At 42.8% G+C, this 24443-nt stretch overlaps 1 protein-coding gene across 1 annotated transcript in view; it reads right to left on the reverse strand.

Annotated features, from left to right (window-relative positions):
* PTPN9 (protein tyrosine phosphatase, non-receptor type 9) overlaps positions 1–20811 on the reverse strand; it is a 59644-nt gene extending 38833 nt beyond the window's left edge. Inside the window, exon 1 of the mRNA XM_027860062.1 lies at positions 20695–20811. Within this exon, the coding sequence (XP_027715863.1) occupies positions 20695–20781 (87 nt within the window). The 5' untranslated portion in view covers positions 20782–20811. The remainder of the gene's footprint in view (positions 1–20694) is intronic.
* Positions 20812–24443: the final 3632 nt, after the last annotated feature.

Consider the following 24443-nt stretch of genomic DNA (forward strand, 5'->3'; position numbering starts at 1 on the left):
TCAGCCTCTGACTTCTGAGGATTAGCCAGTTCTCTGGAGGGGATCACTGGGATTCCTGCAGCTAATGGCTACTGTGTTTCCTAGGGAGAGGCTTTTCCCCCAGGGCAGTGGCTTATATCTAGTCCAGGCTTCTCAGTAATTCATTACCAGATGCTAACTGGGATACAATTCTTGGCAGCCATTCTTATAAATGCAGGAACTATCCAGCCTGAAACACTTACTGAATATCAGAGGATAGACACAGAGCTGAAAGGGAAGCCTCAGGTCAGACAGTCCAACTCCTTGACTTTATAAATAAGGAAACTGAGTCCCCCAAAGTCAAGAGACTTGCCCAAGGTCATGCCAGCTGGGAGTAGCAGAGACAAGATTTGAACTCAGCCATCGGACTCCCAATTGGGTATCATTTTTTACCACACGATGCTGCTCTATCACCTGTACAAAGCAGAATGACACGTCAAAGCTGCTTGGCTACCTCACCAGTAGAATGCCTCTAGGGCCCTGCTATAAGATGTCTAGCTACTACAGAGACCAAAGTCAAGATAACGTAGAGAGACCCCATGCAAAGGGATTAATGGAAGTACCAGAGACATTTCGTGACAGCACAGTTCTACTAATGTATGCATATGGTGATTTGCCAGTGGGCCAGGGAACTTGGGCCGGCTCTCAGGCTTGGGGGGGGACCCACTAATGTGGGTCTCTTGAGCTCCCCAAAATAGAGGTGATAGGTCTTTCTGTAGGGAACCTACTCTCCAGCTAATAAGATAATTCCACCTTCCAGTCTGTCAATCACTTAGGTTTTCATCTGCAATCAATTCACACTAAAAATAGACATTTTTCAACCATCTCACAGTTGGTGGTATAATTTGGCCTTGTTTTACCTCCATCAGACACTCAAGCCTGTTGAACAACATAAACTTAAGTTCTGTCCTCCTAGGTCCCCATCTATGTGTGCTTATTTGCAAAATAAAACAATATCCTTTCTGCTATTAGTTTGAGAATAGACGAGCAGGTCCAGAAAAGAAACACTCTCTTCCTGACACCAGGCATTTCCCCCAGCAGCATGAAATTAACTAAAGGCCACATGGCAATAAGACAGTATACAAACTCAGATAAAACTCACAATTTACAAAATCAAAGAAGTGACCTGATACATCATAGCTGAAATTAGCACTGGCAGAACTGCCAGGTGGCCTTGGCTGGCTCTGTATTTCAGCAATTACACACTTCCCCACACATTTACTTTTTGCATGTCTGCCTGTTTGTTTCTTAATTTTCAATTTGGCTGAGCTTCGGTACAAATCAACCTGTTGATTTTTTTTTTTTTAGTCAATTGGGGTTAAGTGACTTTCCCAGGGTCATACAGCTAGTAAGTGTCAAGTGTCTGGTCTGAGGCTGGATTTGAACTCAGGTCCTCCTGACTTCAGGGCTGGTGCTCTATGCACTGTGCCACCTAGCTTCCCCAACCTGCTGATTTCTAAAGGCAACAGTGTCTACAAAGAGTAAAGATGACCTGAGCAAAAAGAAGTAAACAAGTGAGCTGTAAAAACAAGGGAGAGGGGGGCAGCTAGGTGGCGCAGTGGATAGAGCACCAGCCTTGGAGTCAGGAAGACCTGAGTTCAAATGTGACCTCACACACATACCACTCACTAGCTGTGTGACCCTGGGCAAGTCACTTAACCCCACTGCCTAGCCAAAAAAAAAACTAGGGAGAAGAGGAGGACTACACAAGTGTAAGAAAGAAGGAAGGAAATCAAGCTTACTTTTTCTTTTATATATATATATTTTTTCCAATTACATGTAAAAAATCACTAACATTCATTCTAAAAAATTTTTGAGTTCCAAATTCTCCCTCCCACCCTCCATTCCTCCTCCCCTCCCCAAGAAGTCAAGCAATTTGATATGAATTATACGTGTGGGTAAAACATTTCCATAATCTCCATGTTGTAAAAGAAAAACACAGACCAAAAAAAAAAGCAAGTAAATTTTTAAAAAAGTATACTTTGATGTGCATTCAGACTCCATCCAGTCTTTCTGGGGAACTGGATAGCATTTTTCATTGAAGGTCCTTTAGAATTATCTTGGATCATTGTATTACAGAGTCATTCACAGACAATCACTGTACAATATTGCTGTTACTAGGTACAATGTTCTCCTAGTTCTGCTTATCTCACTCTGCATCAGGTCAAATAAGTCCTCCCACGTTTTTCTGAAATCATCCTGCTGGTCATTTCTTATAGCACAATAATATTCCATCACAATCATATACCACAACTTGTTTAGCCATTCCCCAATTGATGAACATCTCCACAATTTTCAGTTCTTTGCCTCCACAAAAAGAGCTAATACATACATATATATATATATAATATATATATATATGTCCTTTTATTTTTTCTTTAGTCTCTTTGGAATACAGACCTAGTAGAGGTATTTCTAGGTCAAAAGGTATGTATAGTTTTATAGTCCATTGGGCATAATTCCAAACTGCTCTCCAGAAATGGTTGGATCAATTCACAACTTCACTAACAGTCGAGTTTGCTTTCTCTTAAGTGTGGCGCACTGCATGAGAGGAATATAGAAACACAGAGGTAGGGGTGGGAGGAGTGGTCATCAGATGAACCCTCTCTCTCATTTGAAACAGGCGAAGGAGGGTGGAACACAAACAAAAACACAGAGTTTGGTATAGAAATGTGTACATCTAACTAAACAAGGGGGTGATTGGGCTGAGAGGGATGGTAACACCAAGGAGAGCTCCTGATCAGGAAGGGGGGAAGCAGAAAGGTGGTGGGGAGAAGGAAGAAGAAAACTATAATCTTAGACAACAGGCTAAACAAATTGTGGTGTGTCGATGTGATGAACCCAATGAAAGAAACTATTTCAGGGACTCCTGGGTAGCAGACACAGAAGGAGGGCAGAACCATTAAGAACAATTTATACAAGGACAACAACACTATAAAGAAAAACAGTTTTGAAGGGCTTAAGAACTCTGATAAAAGCAATCATCAACCACGACATCCCTCCCTCTCTGAAGGATCTTTGGTGAAAAATATCACCCACCTCCTAAGAGACAAAGGGTGGACAGAAGGTGCAAAAAGAAACACCCATTCTATGTGAGTGGTTTTGCTTTGACTATGCTCATCTGTTACAAGGGTTTTTTCTTTCTTTCTTGCAGTTAATTGGGTACGGGTAAGGGTTAGCAAAAGTGATGTTTCCCCCAAAGAGGACCATTTTAAAAATGCATAGAACTGTTCAGAAAAAAACACAGACAAGCAGTAGTTTTGAAAGTAAAGTGCAGATCAGATTTCTTGCTATCTTGGGGATGGGGGAGGGGAGGGAGAAAAATCTGGAACTCAAAATTTTATAAAAAATGAATGTTGAAAACTAATTTACATGTAATTGGAAAAATAAAATACTATTTACAATAAAAAAAGAAAATAAAGTGTAGAATCTATTATATTCTTTTTTTTAATTGAAACGGAGATTCAGTTTCACATAGAATCTTCTTTTTGTATGCTGGTATGTCTATCGGAATGCTTTCTTTTCTGGTGTTTAAGTTCAGAATGAAAAAAAGTAAAAAGATAAACTAGGAAGAAGTTTAACAGACTTTTCATTTTGCTATATTAAGATGTGACATTTTTCTACTAGACCTTTGAACCATTATGGAAAAGATAAAAATAACCATACTCTGCATTCATATTTTGTCATTTATTTTTAGTCGGAGTTTATTTTAAAAAATTTTTTCAGTTATATGTGATTTTTTATTTCAAAAATTTGCTGGGTTTGTTAAGTGCTTCCATTATGCCTAGGAGCCAAGTTGCTTACACACTTACACACACACACACTGGAAGGAGGGAAAAGAAACGGGAAAGGATATTCAGTTATGCTCTGGAAATAATTTGCTCTCTGGCAATTTGCCATAATTATTAGCAGCATAAATCCCTTTCAAAGCAACTAAAGAGATGTGTGAACAGTGCTTAACTCCTCCACTTACTTTCAACACACAAGATTTAATTAAATAGCTCTACCTCTTCAATTGCTCTCACCAAGCCTTCAGTGAAAAGAGTTCAAGACATGCTGACATCTATAAGCCAAGAAGGGAGAAATTATGGAAGAAAAACATCAATGTTCCTTTTTTCAAAACTGGAAAGAGAGAAAAAGAAATATGTATGTTGTAGGCTGCAAGGCATCAAACACCACACGGGGCCCACAATAGTCCCGAGGACAGCCTAGACAATGTGTTAACAAGAAAAGAAATACAGAAATGTGTGGTTTTCTAAATCAACGTATGACCTACAGGGATCCTTAGACACTGTTTGGTGGTACCTGATTCTCTTTGAGTTTTGTATCAATGGTCAGATAGAGAAGACCCAAGTTTGAATCCTGCCTCAGACACTTAATAGCTGTGTGACCTTGGGCAAGTCACTTAACTGCTCTATGCCACAGTTTCCTCATCTGTAAAATGGGGATGAAAATAATAGCACCTACCTCAGGGAGTTGAATCAAATGAGTTACCATACAGAGTATACATTGTACAGAATTCTGCTTGGACAACTTTTCAGGAATTGTTCCCTTGAGAGTGATACACAAGGAATAAAGTTTTTCCCTAAAGCTGCCAAGGATTATTCAGAAATTACAGGGTCCCTCTTATTACTATTCTATTCACTGTCCTCATGCCCCTTCTCTGCCTTGAAACTTTCTATCAGGATACAGAGAAGCAGAAAAATTAGGAGAAAACCCATGCATTTTGTCAAGAATAGCCAAGTCTTTCCAACTTGGACCTTATTTTTAGGTAAGGTAGAGCACACTACCAACCTTGCCTCTGCAACACTACCACGGATAGCTATGAATGGGAAGGAATTCAGCATCACCACAACAAGATTCAGTCCAGATTCTAAGACTCCAAAAGCTAGCCTTTGCCCTAGTGTGCCTGGACATGCAAGGATACCTCAAAGCTTCCACAGGAGGAGGAAGAGGAAGAGGAAGAGGAAGAGGAAGAGGAAGAGGAAGAAGAAAAAGAAGAAGGCGTCTTTATTTAAGGTTTGCAAAGTACTTGACACACACTTTCACCTTTGGTTCCTGCAAACCGCCCTAAGAGGAAGGTTCCTGGAGTATTATTAACCCAATTTAAGTGACTTGCCATACAGGTAGTACAAGTCCATGTCAAGATTCTCATTTTGTAATTCTTGACTCATCCTCATCACTCAGGCCGCAATGTTAAGTGGAAAACTTTCCAAATCAAAGTTCACATTTCTATAACCCAGGGCAAGGCAGTAACATCTCTTAGCCTCAGTTTCCTCATCTATAAAATAGGGATATTAATAACACCTACTTCATAGGGTTGTTGTGAGAATCACACATGCAGTGCTTTGCAAACTGTAAAGCACATAAATGTTAGTTATTATTAACATGCTTTACAAATAAACAAAAAACTGCACTAGTATCATCCTAAGTGATAGTAATATAAAACAGAATTTTTAACAAATCTTTTTTCCTGTCCTTCCTATTTTCTTATAGAAAAAAAACTAAAAAAAGATATACATATGCATTCTAAATTAAATATGAAATTTTGAGTTCTAGCTAAACTTTGCATTTATTGAAACTATTATTATAACTACCATTTTCAGCTACTGTAGACTTTCTAAAAGCTTTTTTAAAAATAGAATACCAAGACTAAGCATGGACATTTTTATACTAAAAGGCTAATTTCTGGAAAATTTTGGCTAAATCTATCTGGCCATTTCAGAAGCTAAGCCAGATTTGAAAAGTAATCATAGATCCTGACCCCTTCCACCCCCTCCCCACCCCACTGGGAAAAAAAAAATGAGATTTACTTTTGGAATGAGGATAACTCAAAGAAAAGTTGGAAAAGATTTGCTACATTTTCCATAGAACTACAATAATTCCATAGCTCACCTGAGCCACATAGAATAACCTCGATTATCTAACCAATAACTGTTAAATCTCAGTGATCACTTGTCTATATTCCTAGTTCATTTTCCACCATGGTCCATGCATCAACCATAACCAAATGCTCTTAACTCTGAAACATAAATTTAGGAAGGCTGTGAATGATGCCTGAGAAAATGACTTTCTCATCATCATAAATAAAAACAAGTATTACACAGTCCTACTGAGTTCATTTCACTCGGGTCCAACTGATTCCTATCAAATTTTCCTGTTAGGGGGGTGTCCCTGTTCATGATTTATTTGTTTTATTTACTACAACAAAAGACAAGCCAGTTTTACTTGACTTCTATCAGAATTCTATTCTCTTTTACTTTCTGATTGTTTCACACACACACACACACACACACACACATACACACACCCAAGAAAACCGTAGAGGCAATGAAAATATTTTGATTTCTCCTTGGTTTATTTTGGGGACCTCTGTGACAAATATCCACACAGTATTTACTCAACTCATAAATTCACATGGCCCAGTCGGCAAACATACCAGCTTTCTAGCGACCCAGACATTCTCGACCTTTCTCCTCCTATATGCTAAATGTCTGTTCAGCCCTTTTCTAGACAATAAACCAACTGAAATTTGTTTTCCAAGTGATAATTAACAAACATAATGCCCCATATTAGCCTTAAAAATATGGGAAAGCACTATCAATAGCTGAAAATTCACCCAGAATAGACCCTTTATGAAACCAGAACTTTATAAATCATTGTTGACTTGATTTGAAAACAATAATGGCCATTATTGTTTATAAATAAGTATTTATAAATGAAACAAGAATACTACTACACTTCCATATTTTAGCAACATATTTAGCAAGTAGGGAATGAGGAAGGACAGTCAGAGAGGAAAACACCCTCCACTCCTCAAACTCTGAGCCCACAGCCCAGTCCTCATAAAACCCCATCAGAAGGCAAGGACACTTCAAACCTGAAGCCCTTAAAAATTCCCATCAGGAACCTTCTGGCCAGATAACCACTAAGAAAAGGTGAACGAATAACCAAACAGCAACAGTTTTGAAATTAAGGAATTTTCCATCTATTGCAGCTAAGCATTGGGAAAGCGATAAAGATGATGCTAAAGACGAGAGGGGAAAAAAAAAAGCTAACCTCTAGTAAGGGATTAAAATCCCACTGGGAACCGGAAGAATTGGGAGTACAAAGCAAAGGCTGCCCAAGTGGGCCAGCTCAGCAGAGTCCAAAAGCCTGCCGCCCTAGAGAAGGGCCAGAGTTAATTGAGCTATTCAGCTGGGAAAGCTCCTCGGTGTTAATGACTTCCTACAGGAGGAAGTGAAGGACTGAGTTTATCAGCACTCCACCAGCCATGTGGGACTGGCCCAGCCAGGGAAAAGCACGTCTGCACAGCCTGACGTCATCCCTCCGTGAGGGACCACCGCTAACAAGGAGAAGATGAGGGCAGAAACGGTTCTCTTCCTGGCAAAACTAGCAGACACTCCCTTCGCCCAGGGCCAGCCCCACACACCCCAAGGACAGCATTCCCATGATGGCTGCATGTGGAAGGAATGTTTTGCTCTTCAGGATGCCCAGGACCTCAAAACACATTGAAGATACAAATGTTTCTATGCTTTTGCAACAGAAGCAATTAGGGGGCAGATTTCTGAACAATGACCTACAAATTATACAATGTATTTTTAAATACTTAACAAAACTGTAAAAAGCTCCTCCCTAACCCTTGGCCCTCCAGAATCTAACTACGTCTGTCTGTCTGTTTGTCTCTCAGGTCTGCAACCTGCCTGTAGATTCCACAACTGGAAAGTGCAAAAAGCAGCCTCGGGCTTTTGTCTGCTCCAGACCAAATGGATAAGTTTCTCTTTTCAGGAATACCGATCTTCTTATAAACCACATAAACCACCCCACCCCCACCCCTTGCCCCACCCCCTCCGGAAGGGAAAGGACTGGATCTAACCATGCACATTCCTTGTTAACAAGTTCTTCAACTATTTAAAATCCACAAAAGACCATTTGCTAACCTATAAAGGGTTGGAATCTTGGCCCCTTTAAAGCTTCATGACCCTTCTTCAATCACTGCAGTGCCCCAGTTTTCAGTTCCAGTTAAGCAGCACCAAGTGCTTCCTGGTGATGGAGACAATAAACTCTAGCTGCTCCTAAGCCCACCCTGGCGTGGTGTAAGCATTCTTTAAGCAGAGCTCAGGCAACTTCTGCAGAAATGGGAGCCTCCCAGGAGACATGCCTTGTCGATACACGGACAGCTTCCTGTCAGAATCAGCACAGCTTGCGTCGAATTCCACTCAATCTTCCCTCCGAGGATAGGCAGTCTCTCTGGTCTGCAGTGGGCATCTTGAAAAATGTGCACCATCTCTTTTTTCTTTCTTTTTTGCTGAGGCTATCAGGGTTAAGTGACTTGCCCAAGGTCACACAGCTAGAAAGTGTTAAGTGTCTGTGGCTGCATTTGAACTCAGGTCCTCCGGATTCCAAGGCCAGAGCTCTATTCACTGCGCCATCTAACTGCCCCTGCACTATCTCTTAAAGGCCAGATCTAATGGTCTTTTTACTGTCTTCATCCTTCCTGACCTCTCTGCCTTGGGCATTTCGGAGCTCCTCTTTCTCCCTGGATATTCTTTTCTGAGTTTTCTAACAGCTCCTTTTCTGCCTCCGTTGCTGGCTCGCCAGGCACATCACACCCTCCAACTGGATGTACCCATGGCTCTGTCCTGGGCCCTCTTCCCTTCCTACACTTTCTCTCTCTGTGACCTCATCAGTTCTCAAGGGTTTAATCATCATCACTGTGTAAATGACTCACAAATCCAGCCTTTAGTCTCTCCTTTGAGCTTAGATCTTGCATTCCCAACCAACCACCCACTGAACATTTTAAATGAGATGTCCTGGAGACATTTCAAAAGCAACATGTACAAAACATAACTCACAATCCCCATCCCAAAACCCACCTCTCATCCAAACTCCCTACTTTCTTTATTAAAAGCATGAGTTGTTCTCTTTCTCTCTCTCCACCATTTCCCCAGTTTCTACAGTTGATGTCCTGGCCATTATCCTTGACCCCTTCCCTCTCCCTTACCACCCATAACCCAGTCCGTGTTAATCTTGCCCTTTCACCCTTCCCCACATCTCTCTTCTCTGACCCCTCCTCTCCACTCACATATCCACCACAGTTCAGGCCCTCCTCACCTCTCACATCAGCCTAACTGTTCTCTCCCCACTCCAGTGCCTATTTACCAAAATGATTTTCCTCAATGGTAGATCTGTCCCTGTCACTACTAAACTCAATAAATTCTTATGGCTCCCAGTTGCTTCTGGGATCAAATATAAACTCTTCCATTTTGTTTTGAAAGCCCTTCAAAACCAGGCCCTAACCTATCTTTCCAGCCTCACTGTACATGACTTCCCCTTGCTGCACAGCAATCCAGCCAAAATGGCCTTCTCTGACACTTCCTTCCAGGGCAGCCCAAGCAGCACCTTCTACATGAAGTCTTCCCTGATGACTCCCCCACCCCCAACTACACTCCCTCCCTTCCTATTTGATATTTATTTATATTTATTCTCTTCATATTGATTTGTATGTACTTCTATGTGTAACTTGTGGTCTTCTCCATTAAAATATAAGTTCCTCAAGAGTAGAGGTCACTTAATTATTTGAATCCCCAGCTCCAAGCACAGGGCTGACAACACATAGTAGGCATTTAAAAATGCTTGTGAATTGACCGAAGGCCAAAGACAGTAGCCCAGCTAAGAAAAGAGCTGATATTTTGGAAAAGCTAAAGAAAATATGACTTTTTAAAAATTTTTTCTAGGTGTTTATGGAACACACACAACCCTACAGAAATGTTGTCCTTTGCTACCTAGATAGACAGCGATGGTAAGAAAACCAGCTCCTTGAAAACTTTCAGACTTGGAGGCTGGCCAGAAGACATTTGCTTTATAAACAGAGCAAAGGCTGTTGGAAATTCCCATGCCCTTCAATCACGTACATTAATTTCTGTGCCCACCTGAGCAAACTCAATAGTTCTACTTCCTCGCCGGGCTCAAGATCATGTGGGTTCAGTTTGTTGTGGACTCAGAGCCTTCTGGGGAAGGTGAATGGAAGTTACCAGAAATATTTCTGAAAGATCATATAACATTTATGAGACCTCAGGCCTTTCTCTGGGTGAAGTCTATTCAACACCATTTTCCTTAAACAATTTCCCCTCTGACTCAAGTTTCAAGACTTGGCAGAGATTAGAAAGGGCTTCCAAGCTCAGACAAAAACGTGCTTAAAATAAAGTGGGTCCTGCAGAGACTAGACCGGAAGAAAACGGCGATCTCACTGAAATCATTAGGAGGCAGATTCATCATCTAACCAGCCCCTACTTTTTGTCAGGAATCTGAAATATTAAGATTAAAGAGTGACTGCTGGGAAGGGGCCGGACTAAAGGATGAGCAAAGTTCCTTTTAGCTCTAGATTCTCTTGAAGTAGAAAATGTTTTCTTTATTATAAACATGAGTTGTTTTTTCTCTCTCTCTTTTTTTTTTCAGGTAGAGATTGTGATTGAATGTTGGGGTAGAAAGGAATGCTGCAAGGCAACTTCTTTTGCATGAATGGCTATTGAATTTTAAAGAGTCTGTAAATAAATTGCATTTTTTAGTTCTGTACGGAAACCCAAGCAAAAACTTTGAAAAAGGCCTTCTTTCCCTTTTGGTCACTGTAGAATAAACATCTTTCTAGGGGAGAATGGGCCTTCTTCTTTGGTGGGTAGCCCTAAAGCTGAGGAATTACTTGGAGGTGTTATTTACATGCCTAGAGAACTTTCTATCAGATGATATTTGAAGGAGCTAAGTAAGGGGTATACAACTGTCACCTTACAACTAGGTGGCGTGGTGGATAGAGTGCAGGACTTGGAGTCCAGAAGACATGAATTCAAATCCTACCTCAGACATACTATGTGATCCTGGGCAGGTCACTTAACTTCTGTTTGCCTCAGTTCTCTTATCTGTAAAATGAGGATAAGAACAGTACCTCCCTCACAGGGTTTTTGTGAGGATTAAATGAGAGATTTGTAAAGCCCACTAGGCATATAAATGCTCGCTATTATTATCATATTATTATCATCCACAGGTGAGTATAGGTACATATATTAATCAGTTGGAATGAAAGAGCAAAGATAATAAAAATAATAATTCATGCTATTATTACCACATAGAATGTAGAAGAAGGTCTGAAAACGAAACTTCTAGACCAAGTAAAATTTTAAATCATTACAGACACACAGTGAAATCCTTCCTTTTTTTTTCTTTTCTGAAATATATTTCTCGTGGCAGCACAATTCTAAATCATGATTCTCATTATTTACTGTAATAAAAAAGAAACAGAGGAAGGCCTCCAAAGTGTTGTTGGGTAGCTGGTTTTTTTTATGGATAATTTATGGCAAGACGGGGACCAGATTTACACAGGATGGGAAGGCATTACAATGTAACGCTGGCAAAAATCTCCAATCTCCAACTGGTGAGATCACTGATCCATGAGAAGTCCTGAATTAAGTATTGTAATTACAAGGGGTTTTAGTGATTTGGCTTAAATTATTCCTTCTAACAGCCTATTAGGAAACAAATGAGCCCAGAGGCTTAGAGAAGTCGAGACAGAAATGTCCACAGCCCTAGGGGAAGTCAGCAATTCCTATGATGTACCCACTGACTCATCACTACCATTTCCCACAAGACCCTGCGCCTCCCATGGAAATGGTCCTTTTAAGAGTAAACACACAGGATTTCCACTGTCTTTGGCACCTCAACAGAGATCTTGGCACAAGGTGATCTATTTCTATTTAACATTATAATATGTAGTCTGAAGCACTCTTTTCAATCTACCTCATCATAATAGCTCACACTTATATAGTACTTTCCTCACAACCCAGGAAAGTCAGTAGTATAAGAATTGTTATTTTCAACTGCTTACTCTAAATCAAGACCTGCTAAGGCCTGTATTAGCATAATACTTCAAGAAACAAGCTATATTCTCAGCTAAACACAAACAAGGCTGGCTTCACAGTGCTACAATAAGGCAGGTTTAGTCTATGACAATTTTGCTGGAGAAAAAGTTAAAAAAAAAAAAAGGAGTGTCTTTCTGTGAGTTTAATAAAAGAGAGGGGCCTGATTTGTATCACCAGTACTGACAACAAAGACTTTCCTGGAAAGGAGCTAAATGAGTCATTTTAGGAACTCACCTGTATGTCATTCTTTCATTCAGGCTCACTTATCTTGAGCCTTGGACCTAAGAAATCTCCAATCCCTAATGAATAAAAAATCCTTACCATGAACAATGCTTCCCTAATCCCCAGGAACCTTGGATATCTCCCAAGATCTACTGGGAAGTGCTGCCATCTCACGCCGATTCCAGTTTAAGATAGTGAGTATGGGCCTTAAAAGCTAGGTCAAATAACACAGAGCTTACAGACCACACTAACCTATGAATGAACTGCTCAGTTCATCCCTGATTACTTTCTGATTAGGAAGGACAGAAAGTTGGTGGATTTCAATGAACAGGACAGCGACAGAGAGAATTTTCAATATAAATGCAGAACAGCACAGGGGAGAGGTGGTGCCATTCTTATAAAGTGCCTACTAAGCACAGGGCATTGTGTTAGGCGCTGAGGATCCACATGAAAAAAAAAACGATACAGCGCCCCCCCCCAAATTAAAATCCTGGGGGGAGTAAGACAGGTAAACCAGGTACACAAATAATTAATAACACTTTAAAATGTGACTAAGGCAGAGAGGAGGAGGAACATGAGGGAATGAGAGATTTAGGGCAGCCTCCCTTCTAGCTAGGAGAATTAAGAAAGGTGGCCAGAACAGGAAGGGTACATTGTAGAAATACACAGCCAAAATCCAGGTCTCTGAATTCAACTATTGACAGCAGACTGACTTCCACTTCCTCTGTAAAAAGAGGTCCATTCCAGGTGCTTTAAAAATCTGAAGGGTCCAATATTACTATGCCCATTCCAAAACAATGTAGCCACATTTCCCATTTTCTTTTTAGAAAGAATAATTAAGGGCAGCTAGGTGGCGCAGTGGATAGAGCACCAGCCCTGAAGTCAGGAGGACGTGAGTTCAAATCCAGCCTCAGACCAAACACTTGACACTAGCTGTGTGACCCTGGGCAAGTCACTTAATCCCAATTGCCTAAAGGAAAAAAAAAATGGAAAAAAAAAAGAAAGAATAATTAAACTTTATGGGCTAAGGGGCACAGTGGATCAAATGCCAGGCCTGGAATCAGGAAGACTCATTTTTCTGAGTTCAAATCTGGCCTCAGACATTGACTATCTGTGTGACCCTAGGCAAGTCATTTAACCCTATTTGCCTCAGTTTCCTCATCTGTAAAATGAGCTGGAAAAGGAAATGGCAAACCATTCTAGTATCTTTGCCAAGAAAACCCCACATGGCATCACAAAGAGTCAGACACAACTAAACAATAACAAATTAAATCTTTACCTTCCCCACTTTTAAACACATCAGTGCCTTTCTAAGATTCGATGTTGCTATATCAATTACACATACCAGTGTCCTGGTGTGTATAATATTTACAAACATTTGTAAACAACAGAATTCTAGCTTCCAAAAGGGATTTTATCTGTAGTTCTAACTACTAACAGTGACATTAATGAGAATTCTTAACATTTCTCCCTCTTCCCTCTCTGGATGATCCCAGCACAAATGGTTTTGTGCCTACAACAAAGCCTAGGGTAATGGGGTAACAGTACAAGACGTGTGAAGCTGTGGGAAAAGTGCCAAAGAGTTCATGTCCACACAGGGCAAGTTAAGCCTTTAGAAGTTTCAACTGGAAGAACATAAACCACAACATGGAACTATAACAGCATCCTGGAAGCAAACCCCATAAAGTTTCAAGACAAACTTCATCATAACTCTATTTTCACTTAGTCATATATGACACTTCACACTGAGCATCTATCCAAAGGTAATTTTTTTTAAGGGGAGTTGAGGAAGATTTGAGCTAACTTGGCTTAGGAATTTCACACTATACAAGGAAAAGAAATAGAACTTTCAAATAAAAATTTTCTTCGGAGCCTTTAAACATAAATTAAAACTGATTTTATCAGAGACAACTTGAAAATTAAAAACAATTAAAACATTAAACTTTTTTTTTTACAGATTTTTTTCCCTGAGGCATAAAATACGTATTGGTTATAAAAAGTAGTCTAAATCTTTGGTTTCAAATATTAGTTTTGCATATGAATAGTAATAAGAATGTAATTATGTACTGGTATTCTACTAATTATAGTAGGATCTTGGCATGTTTACAAGGTTTCAGGCAGCTAAAATTATCAGAGCTCCCTACAGATGCAAATCTCTTCAGAATACTAGTTAAACTTCACTGGTTCAATGGTTTATTTCACTAGGGTAATTTTTTTGAAATGAAAAGAGGGTGATATTTTGGAATAAAAGGATCTCAGTTCAAATCCAAGCTCTGCTATTTATGACCTTAGGCAATTCAATTAATGTCTCCTAGCCTCATTTTCCTCATCCTAGAAGACCCCTCTAAGACACCTTCCAACTCTAACAATCGCTGGGTTCTAAGGCCTCTCACAGCCCATGTGCAAAGGAATAATGACAGAACCTAGGAAACGAGCCCTACATATAATATTGATTTGGGCTCCCGGTGCATTAAACAGAGAAAAGAAGCCCAAACTTGGGTGGTCAAGTTCACATTTAATCCTTGTCAATTTAATAGTTCTAAATTTTGAGTAAATATCCCAAGATAAGGTTATGGATTTTAGTTGACTGCAGAAAAGTAGAATTTAAGACTTAAATGTTCTCATGAGAATGGAGGTTAGTGTTGGTAAGCAGACTTCCAGATTTGCCTGCATTGTTTAAATTTGCAACTCTGTCCTACAAGTTACAGGTTTCTGTATTTATATACAAATTCAACAGGGTCAGCTAGGTGGCACAGTGCACAGAGCACCAGCCCTGAAGTCAGGAGGACCTAAGTTCCAAAATAGCCTTAGATACTTACTAGCTGTGTGACTGTGGTCAAGTCACTTCACCCCAATTGCCTCAGAAATATATCTATATATGTATATATATAGATATACCTATATATATCTATATATGTATATATATAGATATATCTATATATAGCTATATATGTATATATATAGATATATCTATATATATCTATACACACACACACACACACATATAAATCCAACAGAATGGGGCTACATTGGAGCTAGTTACCTCTGTCTTTTTATTATTATTATTATTATTATTATTGTTCATTGTGTTCTTTATATTTGGTTTCAGATCAGTCACTTCTTTTACTATTTATTCATCTTCATGGTATCTCTTCATGCCTTGGTGATTAGACTGAGTGCCACTTTTTTTTAATCTTTTTTATCCCAGTGTCCAGCAGCACCTTCAGCTCATTAAATGTTTGTCAAATTGAACTGACTTAAATTGACATTTCAAAAAAAAAAAATCCAAAGCAAAGTACTTGTAATGAGACCGAGATAAGGAGAGCTAAAGAGGATAGGGTCTTGAAGAAAACCTCTTTCTAATAACAATTTCATTGCTATTTCTTGCATAGACCACACACAGCATTTCTGCTAGAAATATATGGGATTTCTAAAAGTTCCATCTGTTCCTCCAGGCCTACGATACACTCCCTCCCCACCTTTACCTCTCAGAATTTCTAGCTTCCTTCCAACCTCCATCCAACAGCCACCTACATGAGGTCTTTTCTGATCTCTCCCAGTTGCTGGTGCCTTCTCCTCACATTTGCTTGTATTTATTTTGCAAATTAATACGTGTAAATTACTGGAGGCCAAGAGTTAGTTCACTTTTGGTTTTGTATCTCTGGTGCCTGGTATACACAAAGTAGGTGCTTAATAAATGCTTGTTAATTGAGTGATTATTATGTGGTTTTTCAAATTCTTATTTTCAGTATAAAAAAATTAGAACCCCACCCCCCCCAAACAACACACACACTCCTGATAATCCCATACCAAAGCTTCGAAGTTACATGCTCTATCCCTATTTGGGAATATGATTATGTATTGTCTTACATTGTTTCCTATTTTACAAATATTTCTTCTTTTCGCCCATCCACTGGGAAATGGCTGAAGAAGTGACAGTATATCAACGTAATGGAACATTATTCCACCACTAAGAAATTATGAAAAGGAAAGATTCAGAGAAAATTGAGAAGACTTGTGTGGACTGATGCTGAGAGAAGTGAGCATGGCCAGGAAGATGTAAGAACTCTGATCCATCCAATGATCAACTACTACTCTGGAAAACCAATGCAGCGTACTTTCCACCACTTGGCAGAAGCTTTAGGTACAGAATGAAACAAACATTTTCAGACACAACCAATGTATAAACGCATTTGCTTGATTACTCTTATTTATTTGGGGGGGGGGGCTTTTATGGGTTGTTCCAAACAGCTTTAATAGCTTAAAACTGCACTAAGGTTTTTAGAACAAACTATATTTTAGGAAGAGTTAGAGATGATGAGGGATAGTATCCATGACACAAAAAAGGAGAAAAGAAAGAAAAGATCTTCAATTAAACATTTAAAAACACACAGAGGAAAACAGAAGGAAGTTCAGAAGGAAACATTAGATAAGCAGGGTAATGTAGATACGATTCTGTTAAATTTGCTACCTGTGGTGGGGTGTTTTTTTTTTAATTGTAAATAACAGAAATTCACTATGTCACATGCAAATCTTTTTTCTGTTCTGTGTCTGTGGAAATGTTCACATTTGGCATTATTTCCCAAGTTTGTCATTTAGTAAGGGAAAAAATTTTGAATAAACCAATTTTTATTTCCATAAGATTATAGGTTCATAACACATACTTTTGTATTCAGCATTATAAATCCTCAAAATTTTGTTAAATTGAACTGAAAAGGCCCCAAAACATTAACATTACACATGAGATTGGTTATTATAACTTGCAAAGGATGTGTTCAATACCACAATGTAAAGCCTGTTATAAATTGAGACTATATTGCATTCTTTTTTTTTTAGTGTTTTAAAATAACCATACGAGAACTGATACATATAAATGATCGTAGCTGCCAGTGCTAAAAAGTCATTTTCTTTTTTCAGAATTTTGCCTTTAGGTGTTAGCTAACAAACTCCAAGATTTAGTCTTATTGCTTGGGCTCCCTGGTCTGGACTGCCATCAAAAGGTTGGTTGTGGCTGTTGGGAAAACTCAAACCCACCCACTAAGTCTAATGGTTTATACTGCCCTTGTTGAGGACACTCAAAAGACTGTACCATCAGTTTTCAAGGCAATTTCAAATACCATTTGAGCAACTTAACAGCTCCAGGTATTAAGTTCCTTCCAAGGTGCTTACTTTGAAAGGGACAGCACCTAGATAGGAGGTAAGTGCTGGCTCACATGGCTGGTTGCTAAGAAACCAGGCATCTTACTTTATAGTCACACCTTCTAGATAAGCAGAGATGGCAAACCAATGTTATTATAAAACCTTAACATCCATCTCACGCACAAAAACAGAACAAATGCTGATGCTACTTTCCAAGAATGTTTCTATTCCCTAGCTTTTAAGTCTTAGAGTAAACACACACTTCAAACCCAGAAAAGATATGGGAGGAAAAAAAACAGCTATCTGTCCTCTTTGGAATATAACTAACATCTACAAACTACAGGGGACTCCCTATGATGATCCTGGCATCCCTGGAGGCCTGGCTTGTACTAGGTCCTGACTCTCATCATGCTGAGACAGAACAGTACTGGACAGGATGCTACCAAAGATTTTGCAGGGCAGAGTTCTCTTTTTCAAGGTATTGAAAGAAATGGCCACATTCTAAGGCCAGATATGAAACCAGTCATCTCAATAAACGAGAAGAAATTGAGGTGCATGTTTATCACGACACAAACAAGGCCATACACCAATTATTAGTTTGTGAGTCTGTTACCTACCACGAAGGGCCGAAAGTGTGGAAATCAGTTTCATTTGTGGTTCATCTCTTTCCATCTGGATTTTCAACATGCAACTCAACTTAGGACGGTATCTGAGCAGGGCTGTGACTAGAAGTACTCAGCCTTAGGGCCAAATGTTCTCCAAGCTTCCAGGAGATAGCCAGTCAACAAGCATTTTTATCAAGCTCCTACTACGTGCCAGGCACGGGGCTGAGCACTGGTTTCATATCCTCCTCAGAGGCAGTGGGAAGGGGCAAAAAGTTCCCTAAAATGGGAACAAGGGGTAGTGAGGGCTCTAAAGGCAGGCCAAGTTCATAGCATTTTGATACCCCAAAAAATGATACAGCGAGTCACTTCCTTCTCTGGACTGAAGGTCACAAGCTTTTAAGGGACAATGGAGTTCAGTGTGAGCAGGAAGATGAGGATAGTCAGATGAGAATGGGAGGGGCAGTAAGAGAGGGAGAGCCTGGTGGGGGGCTGGGAGGAAACATCAGTGGGGCAGATGAATAGGGCACAAGGGAGGACCGTGTCCTAGGACAGGATAATGGGAGGGCCTAGCTTTGAGAACACAGGCCCAATCCCTCCAACTAAAGTCATTAACTAGTTAGTGAAATCATGATGTCCAGTGAAGGGCACGATATAGACTTTCCATAAAGGATGATGGGTTTGCCTGCTGATGGTGAGACTTAGCTGTAATGCATGCATTCATGATGCTATTCAAATCAGGTTAGTAACCTTAGCAGGGCAGGCCTGTCCCTGGCTCTTCCAGGTTCTCCTTTCAGGTCAGGGTTGCTAAATAACTTCAGTGGCTAGTCTGAATCAGACAGAGAACTGAGGGCTAGAGATGGAGGTGCAAGGAAGAGGGAATAACCTGGCTTACGACACTCTAACCAAGAAAGGTAAGCCAGGTATCCCTGAATGAAGGTCTTAGGGAGGGGGATCCATTTATCAGTCTGGGACTGCATCCCACCCTTAGAAAACAAAAACTTTCAGTAAAAGAATAAAAGCATAAACAAGAGGATTTTTTAGTAGGGGCAGGGAAGTTCCTGGGGGACATGACATGAGGTGACAAGAGATACTGAGGGACCAACCACCAGGTCTTTCTTCCCAGAGCAAAAAAAGAAACCCTCTCCTGGGGTGAGGAACTTGGGGTGGCAATGGTACCTTAAGCAGGAAAAAGGGAGGGAGCTGAGCCTATGGCAGGTGAGTTAGGGGAGCTAAAATGGAGGTGGGTGATTAGAGATGGGTGGTGATGCTGTGAGTGAAAGAAAGTAAAGGATAGGAGAAAGGGGACAAGCACTGTGGGAGGAGCGGAAGGACAACAGAGAGCAACCCATTTCTCTGGATGAGGGAATAAGAGAAGCTGGTGTTCTATAAATCGAGGGAAAGAGTGTGGGACCCAGGCCCTATAGTGTAGGGACAAGGGACCTAGAGGGAAGATCACTGTCAGTTGGGTGGACTGGAGCAACAAAGGAGGCCTAAATGGGTTGGAGGGAGGTGCAAAGGGGCTAGGGTCTGTTAATAAGGCGTGTGAGAGGCTGGGACACTGAGAGAGTGTGAAGGGCTGGGGTATTATAACCAGAGGAGTAAGGGACCATGAGGTGTGATAAAAGGTGTGTGTGTGTGTGTGAAGGGGGGATGGTCGCTGCATCTAGGGTGTATGAGGGGCCAGGGTCACTGTAAATAGAAGGGCTACTCTGGAAGCAACAGGTGTGAGACGGCAGGGTTGTTCGGGGACTGAAATCCTGTGGGGAACAGGTAAGGGATGAAAGCCCGAGTTGCAGTAACTGGAAGTGGGTCAGAGGCCAGGGGGAATGGCAACAGGAGCCGCAGAGAGACTGAGGGGGCAGGGGCATGGGGGAGAGGTGGGGCACTGAGGGGAAAAGGGGAAGTTGAGCCACCCAGGAGCCTCCCCAGGAATGGGGAGGGATGGAGGGAAAGGCAGGTGTCACGGGGATAGGGAAGCAGGGACCATTTGATTACAGGAGTCCAGGAGAAACGGATCTGTGATGGGGAGGGCTCCAGGGGCAGGGGAGCATTGACAGAGGTCGAAGAGCTGGGGTGCTGGAAGGGAAGGGTTTTTTGATGGGGATGGGTCCTGGAACAGGGACAATGTAATGGGGGAGAGGATAAGGCGCAAAGGCACTGTGATAAAGGGCAGGGTCACTGTGATAGCAGAGACTTCTAGATACGGGGTCTTTTGTGATGAGGGAGGGGTCCAGGGGTGCTGTGATGCTCCAAGGGCAGGGTCTCTGTGATGTTGTGAGGAGAGCACAGGGCTGCTCTGAGGAAGGAGGGATTTAAGTGCAGGGGGCTCTGTAATGGGGAGGCAGGGGTTTCGTGGATGTAGGGGAGACAGGAGCTGCTGTGAGAAGGGAGGGGTCCAGAAGCAGGGGCTCTTGAAGTGGGGATGCGGGCGCTCAGGGGTGCTGCGATGGTCTAGGGGCAAAGGCTCCTGATGGGGGCAGGTCAGGGACACTGTGACGATCCAAGGGCAGGAGTACCTGATGGGGGGGGCGCAGGGGTACTGTGACGGTCCAGGGGCAGGGCCTCCAGATGGGGGGGGCGGGGGGGGGCGCTGTGAGGCGGCGGGGGCGGGGGTTGTGGGGGGGGCGGCGCGGGGGCGCTGTGATGTTGGGGGGCCTGGCTGGGCGCGGTCCCCGCTATCGCGCCGCTGGGCGCTGCGGGCCTAGGCCTCGGACGGAGGCCGGCCCCGCTCCCCCCCTTCCCCACCCCCCCGCGCCCGTCGGGGCGGACACACCCACCTCCCCGCAGGCCCGGCCTCTTACCAGCTCCTCGTCGTGGGTCAGCTCCGGCGCCATGTCGAGCCAGGGCCCCGGCCCCGGCTGCGGCCCCGCCTCGGTCCCCGGCTCCATCGCGGAGAGCGGCGGCGGCGGCGGCGGCGGCGGCGGCTCGGGCCGCCAGCCCAACCCCCGCCCGGCCTGGCCTGGCCCGGGCCGGCGCTGCCCGGCCCTAGTCGGCCTCCGCCTCCTGCGCCCTCGCCGCCCCCGCCCCCGTCCCCCGCCGCGGCCAGATGTGGCCGCGCGCCCCCGGCCCCAGGTGTGCCCGGGCCGGCGCTCTCCAAGGGCACTGCGGGCCGGCCAGTCAAAAGCAAAACAAAACAAAAATCAGAGCCGAGGGGAAAACAATCGGATTGGAAAAGGTAAAGGGGGGCGGGGGAGACCTCCCTCTTTCCCCCGCGCCTTTTCCTAAGCCTCGAACCCCCTCGCCCCTTCCCCCTTCCTCGCTATTTACTTCTGCTTCTCGGCCCCTCGACTCCCCCCACGCCCCCAGCCATAGGCAGGCAGCCACGCATGGTCCTGCCTTTCTCCCAGGCTCACTAGAGGGGGTGATGAGGAATCCTCTAACTCTCCTCTTGCCTCATCCCTCTGCAACCCCCCCCCAAAAAAAAAACAACAACAGAGGAAGCGAGTATTGTACGAGAAAAAAAGAAAACCTTCAATGAAAAAAAAAATAAACTTTTTCAAGCCGTGACCTAGAGGTTAGCGCTTGAAATCCCCCTGAAACAGACGAAAATACCCTGTGCTTGCCACCTCCCCGCTCCTCTAGTCCGACCTTCCAGAATACTCCTCCTCTAAGCCTGTAGATCCCCTCCGTGTTTGACCTGCCCGGAGAGAATCCAGACCCTACCCCGCCACCTCCGTCTCTGCCTCCCCAAGACCTTATTCCTCAAAAGCAGCCACGGAGAAAGAGAGAAAAGAGGAAGGAAGGCTAAGACATCCCCCTCCCCTTCTCACGGCCAATGCTGCCGCCCCTGATCATCAGCCCGAACCCCCAGCAGCTCCATTCAGAAACTGCCTCATTCACAAACAGCGGGAGAGGAGGAAGCAGGCAGAGAAGAGGGTCTCTCCAAGAGAGGGAGACAGAGAGGAATCCGGGAAGGGAGGGAGGAGAGGAAGAGAGGAACTGGGTGGGGGAGGGGGATGGCAGAATAGGGCTTTGGGGGAGGGAGAGATCTCCCTGGGGGTTGAAGGAGCAAAGCGGAAAAAGAGACTGTCTGTGGGAGGAAGATAAAGGGAGAAAGGAGTATGTGTTTTCAAAAGAGACTCGATGCTCCGTAGTGGAGGAAGGGAATATATTACAAGTCTGAGAAGTCTCCACTGAGATGAATTTTAACTTGGATTAACTTTCAGCTACCACCCAAATGTTTGAAACCCACAAGCCTCTTTCACTGCCGATGCCAATTCCAGGCTGAATGAGACCCTTAAAGAGGTTGCCAAACAGGGCAAGCACACTTTGGGTCCAAGCAACCAGCCTGTTTGATCACTGTACCATCTCTCTATTTTGTTGCTGGCTGTATCCTGTAATCCATCATCGACTTGACTATTTTTAGTTCTCCCAAAAGAAAACATCCTTCTCCAAACCTTTGCCTCATTCAGGAATCTCTGTGCTTTCGAAAGTCTTTGAGTGTCATTCAGATTTCACATAGCTAAAAGAGCTATGTTACTGGGTTGCCAGTTTAGGGTGACAGAGGAGGTTAATGCTATGCTCCCCCACCCCCATGGTTGTGGATCACGCCACAACTGAGAATTAGGGAATTATCACCTCTACAATCAAACATTTTTTTAAAAATACCTACTATGTGCCAGGCATACAAACACAGATGTGAAAAGTCCCAGCCCTTTAAGTAGGAAGTTGGGAAGGGGGAGAACAACGGAGAGGTATAAGTATATGCAAAATAAATACAAGGTCACTTTTTCAAGCAAAAGCACTGGCATTTGGACTGCTTTGGGAGGAAGGTGGTGCTTGAGCTGGAGGATCTAGAGGATTCTGAGAGATGGAGGTAAGGAGGGAGTCCATCACTGGAAAAGGGGACAGTGAACAAAGGCGCTCAGGAGGGACGTGGAGCCTCATGTCTGAGGAAGAACAGTAAGAAAGCCAGTTGGGCTGGCCTCTAGAGTTCAGGGAAAGGACTAGAGCTAGCTAATATTTAGATTTTGTTTTTTTAACATCAGATTTTAGAGATCTTTCATGAGGGATCCATGATTAAGCCAATGCTTAAGCAGCTAAACTAGTAACCCAGACCATTAGCAACTCAGGCCTTGATCCAGACACCCTATAGTTTCAGATCCTAGAAACCCTTTAGGTCACAGAGCAGTAAGACTTTTGACTGAAAGACAAAGACAGGGCTAAGCAGCTATGGAAAAACTCAGTCTTCGTTCTAATCCCATTTAGATATCTGTTTTGAGAAAGTTACCTAGCCTTGCCTGAGTTTCCTCATCTGGATTTTGGGTATACTGTCTAACCTCCATGCTGGCAACTTCAATATTTTATTTGACTCTATCCCTCTTCCCCATCTCGAATTTCCATCTAATCAATTACTAAGTTCTGGCAATTCTCCCCCTCCAATATTGTCTTGAATTCATCACCACTTTTCTACTGCCACTGCTGTAACCCTGCTGCAAGCTCATTACACCAGCCTGCACTACTGCCACACCTCCTAATTTGTCTTCCTACCTCCATTCTCTTCCTAGTCAAATCCCATTTGCCGCTGACAATTATGCTTATACAGATCTGACAAATGTCACTCCTCTCTGTTCAGCACCCTCCCATCGCTCCCTATGGCCTGTTGAGCAATCTGGGTTTCAAGGCCCTTTATAATGACACTGTTCCTGCTTCTTCCCTGAGGCAGCCAAACATTTGCCATGGTCAAGCATTTTGCACCTTTGCTGATGCCCCCTGTGGTTCTCCAGCTGTCTCAGACTTTCTTCATCTCAACCCAGATTTCAAGGCTCAGCTCAAATGCTTCCTCTTCCAGGATAACATTTTGCCTCTCCTTTGTAGAACTCTAGTTATTATAGAGCATTGCAGATTTGTACATGTTTCCTAGTGCCTAGGACAGTGCATTGCACATCGTAAGCATTTAATCAATGGTTGCTGAATGAATGAATGGACGAATGAAGCAATTTGGGGACATTTGGTGCTTGGTAATGAAAGATTAGGCCCGTTGCCATTTTGTGGGATATGTATTTTATTCTGTGTAAGCATTACAGAACTAGGACAGTTACAAAATCGGTACAAGATTGACTCTTCCTGAGGGCAGGCTCTGTTATTTAATTTGTTTGTGGGCTGTTGGAGAAATCAGACATGGTCTGTGGCCTCAAGGCTCACAAATCCAAACAACACAATTCATACCAAGCCTGAAGTAGGGTAGTGGTTAAATCTCTTGGTGGGACTTTCTTTTCTGAAGCACTGGGAACCCAGGCTTCACAGAAGCAGCCAATGTTCTAGAGGGATTTGGAGGAGGCTGGGGACACACTGGAAGCTAGCTAGGGAGACAAGAGGGAGGCTGTTTGGGGGATGGGGGCAGGGTAAGCCACAGGCACTGAGCCAAGTGGGAAAAGGCGATAAAAGGGCACAGCAAGTCTCAGACAGAGCATAGTAATAATTAATAATAACTTGGATACTCTTTCAAAGAACTCAGAGGATCAGGTGGGACCCAGAGAGGTAGTATGACAAAGCACTGAATGTGATGATAAGCTAGACTGGTTTTAGAGAATGAAAAGGCAACTTGATG

The sequence above is a fragment of the Vombatus ursinus genome, unplaced genomic scaffold (assembly GCF_900497805.2).
Source record: "Vombatus ursinus unplaced genomic scaffold, bare-nosed wombat genome assembly UNPS02000749.1, whole genome shotgun sequence".
Taxonomy (NCBI): domain Eukaryota; kingdom Metazoa; phylum Chordata; class Mammalia; order Diprotodontia; family Vombatidae; genus Vombatus; species Vombatus ursinus.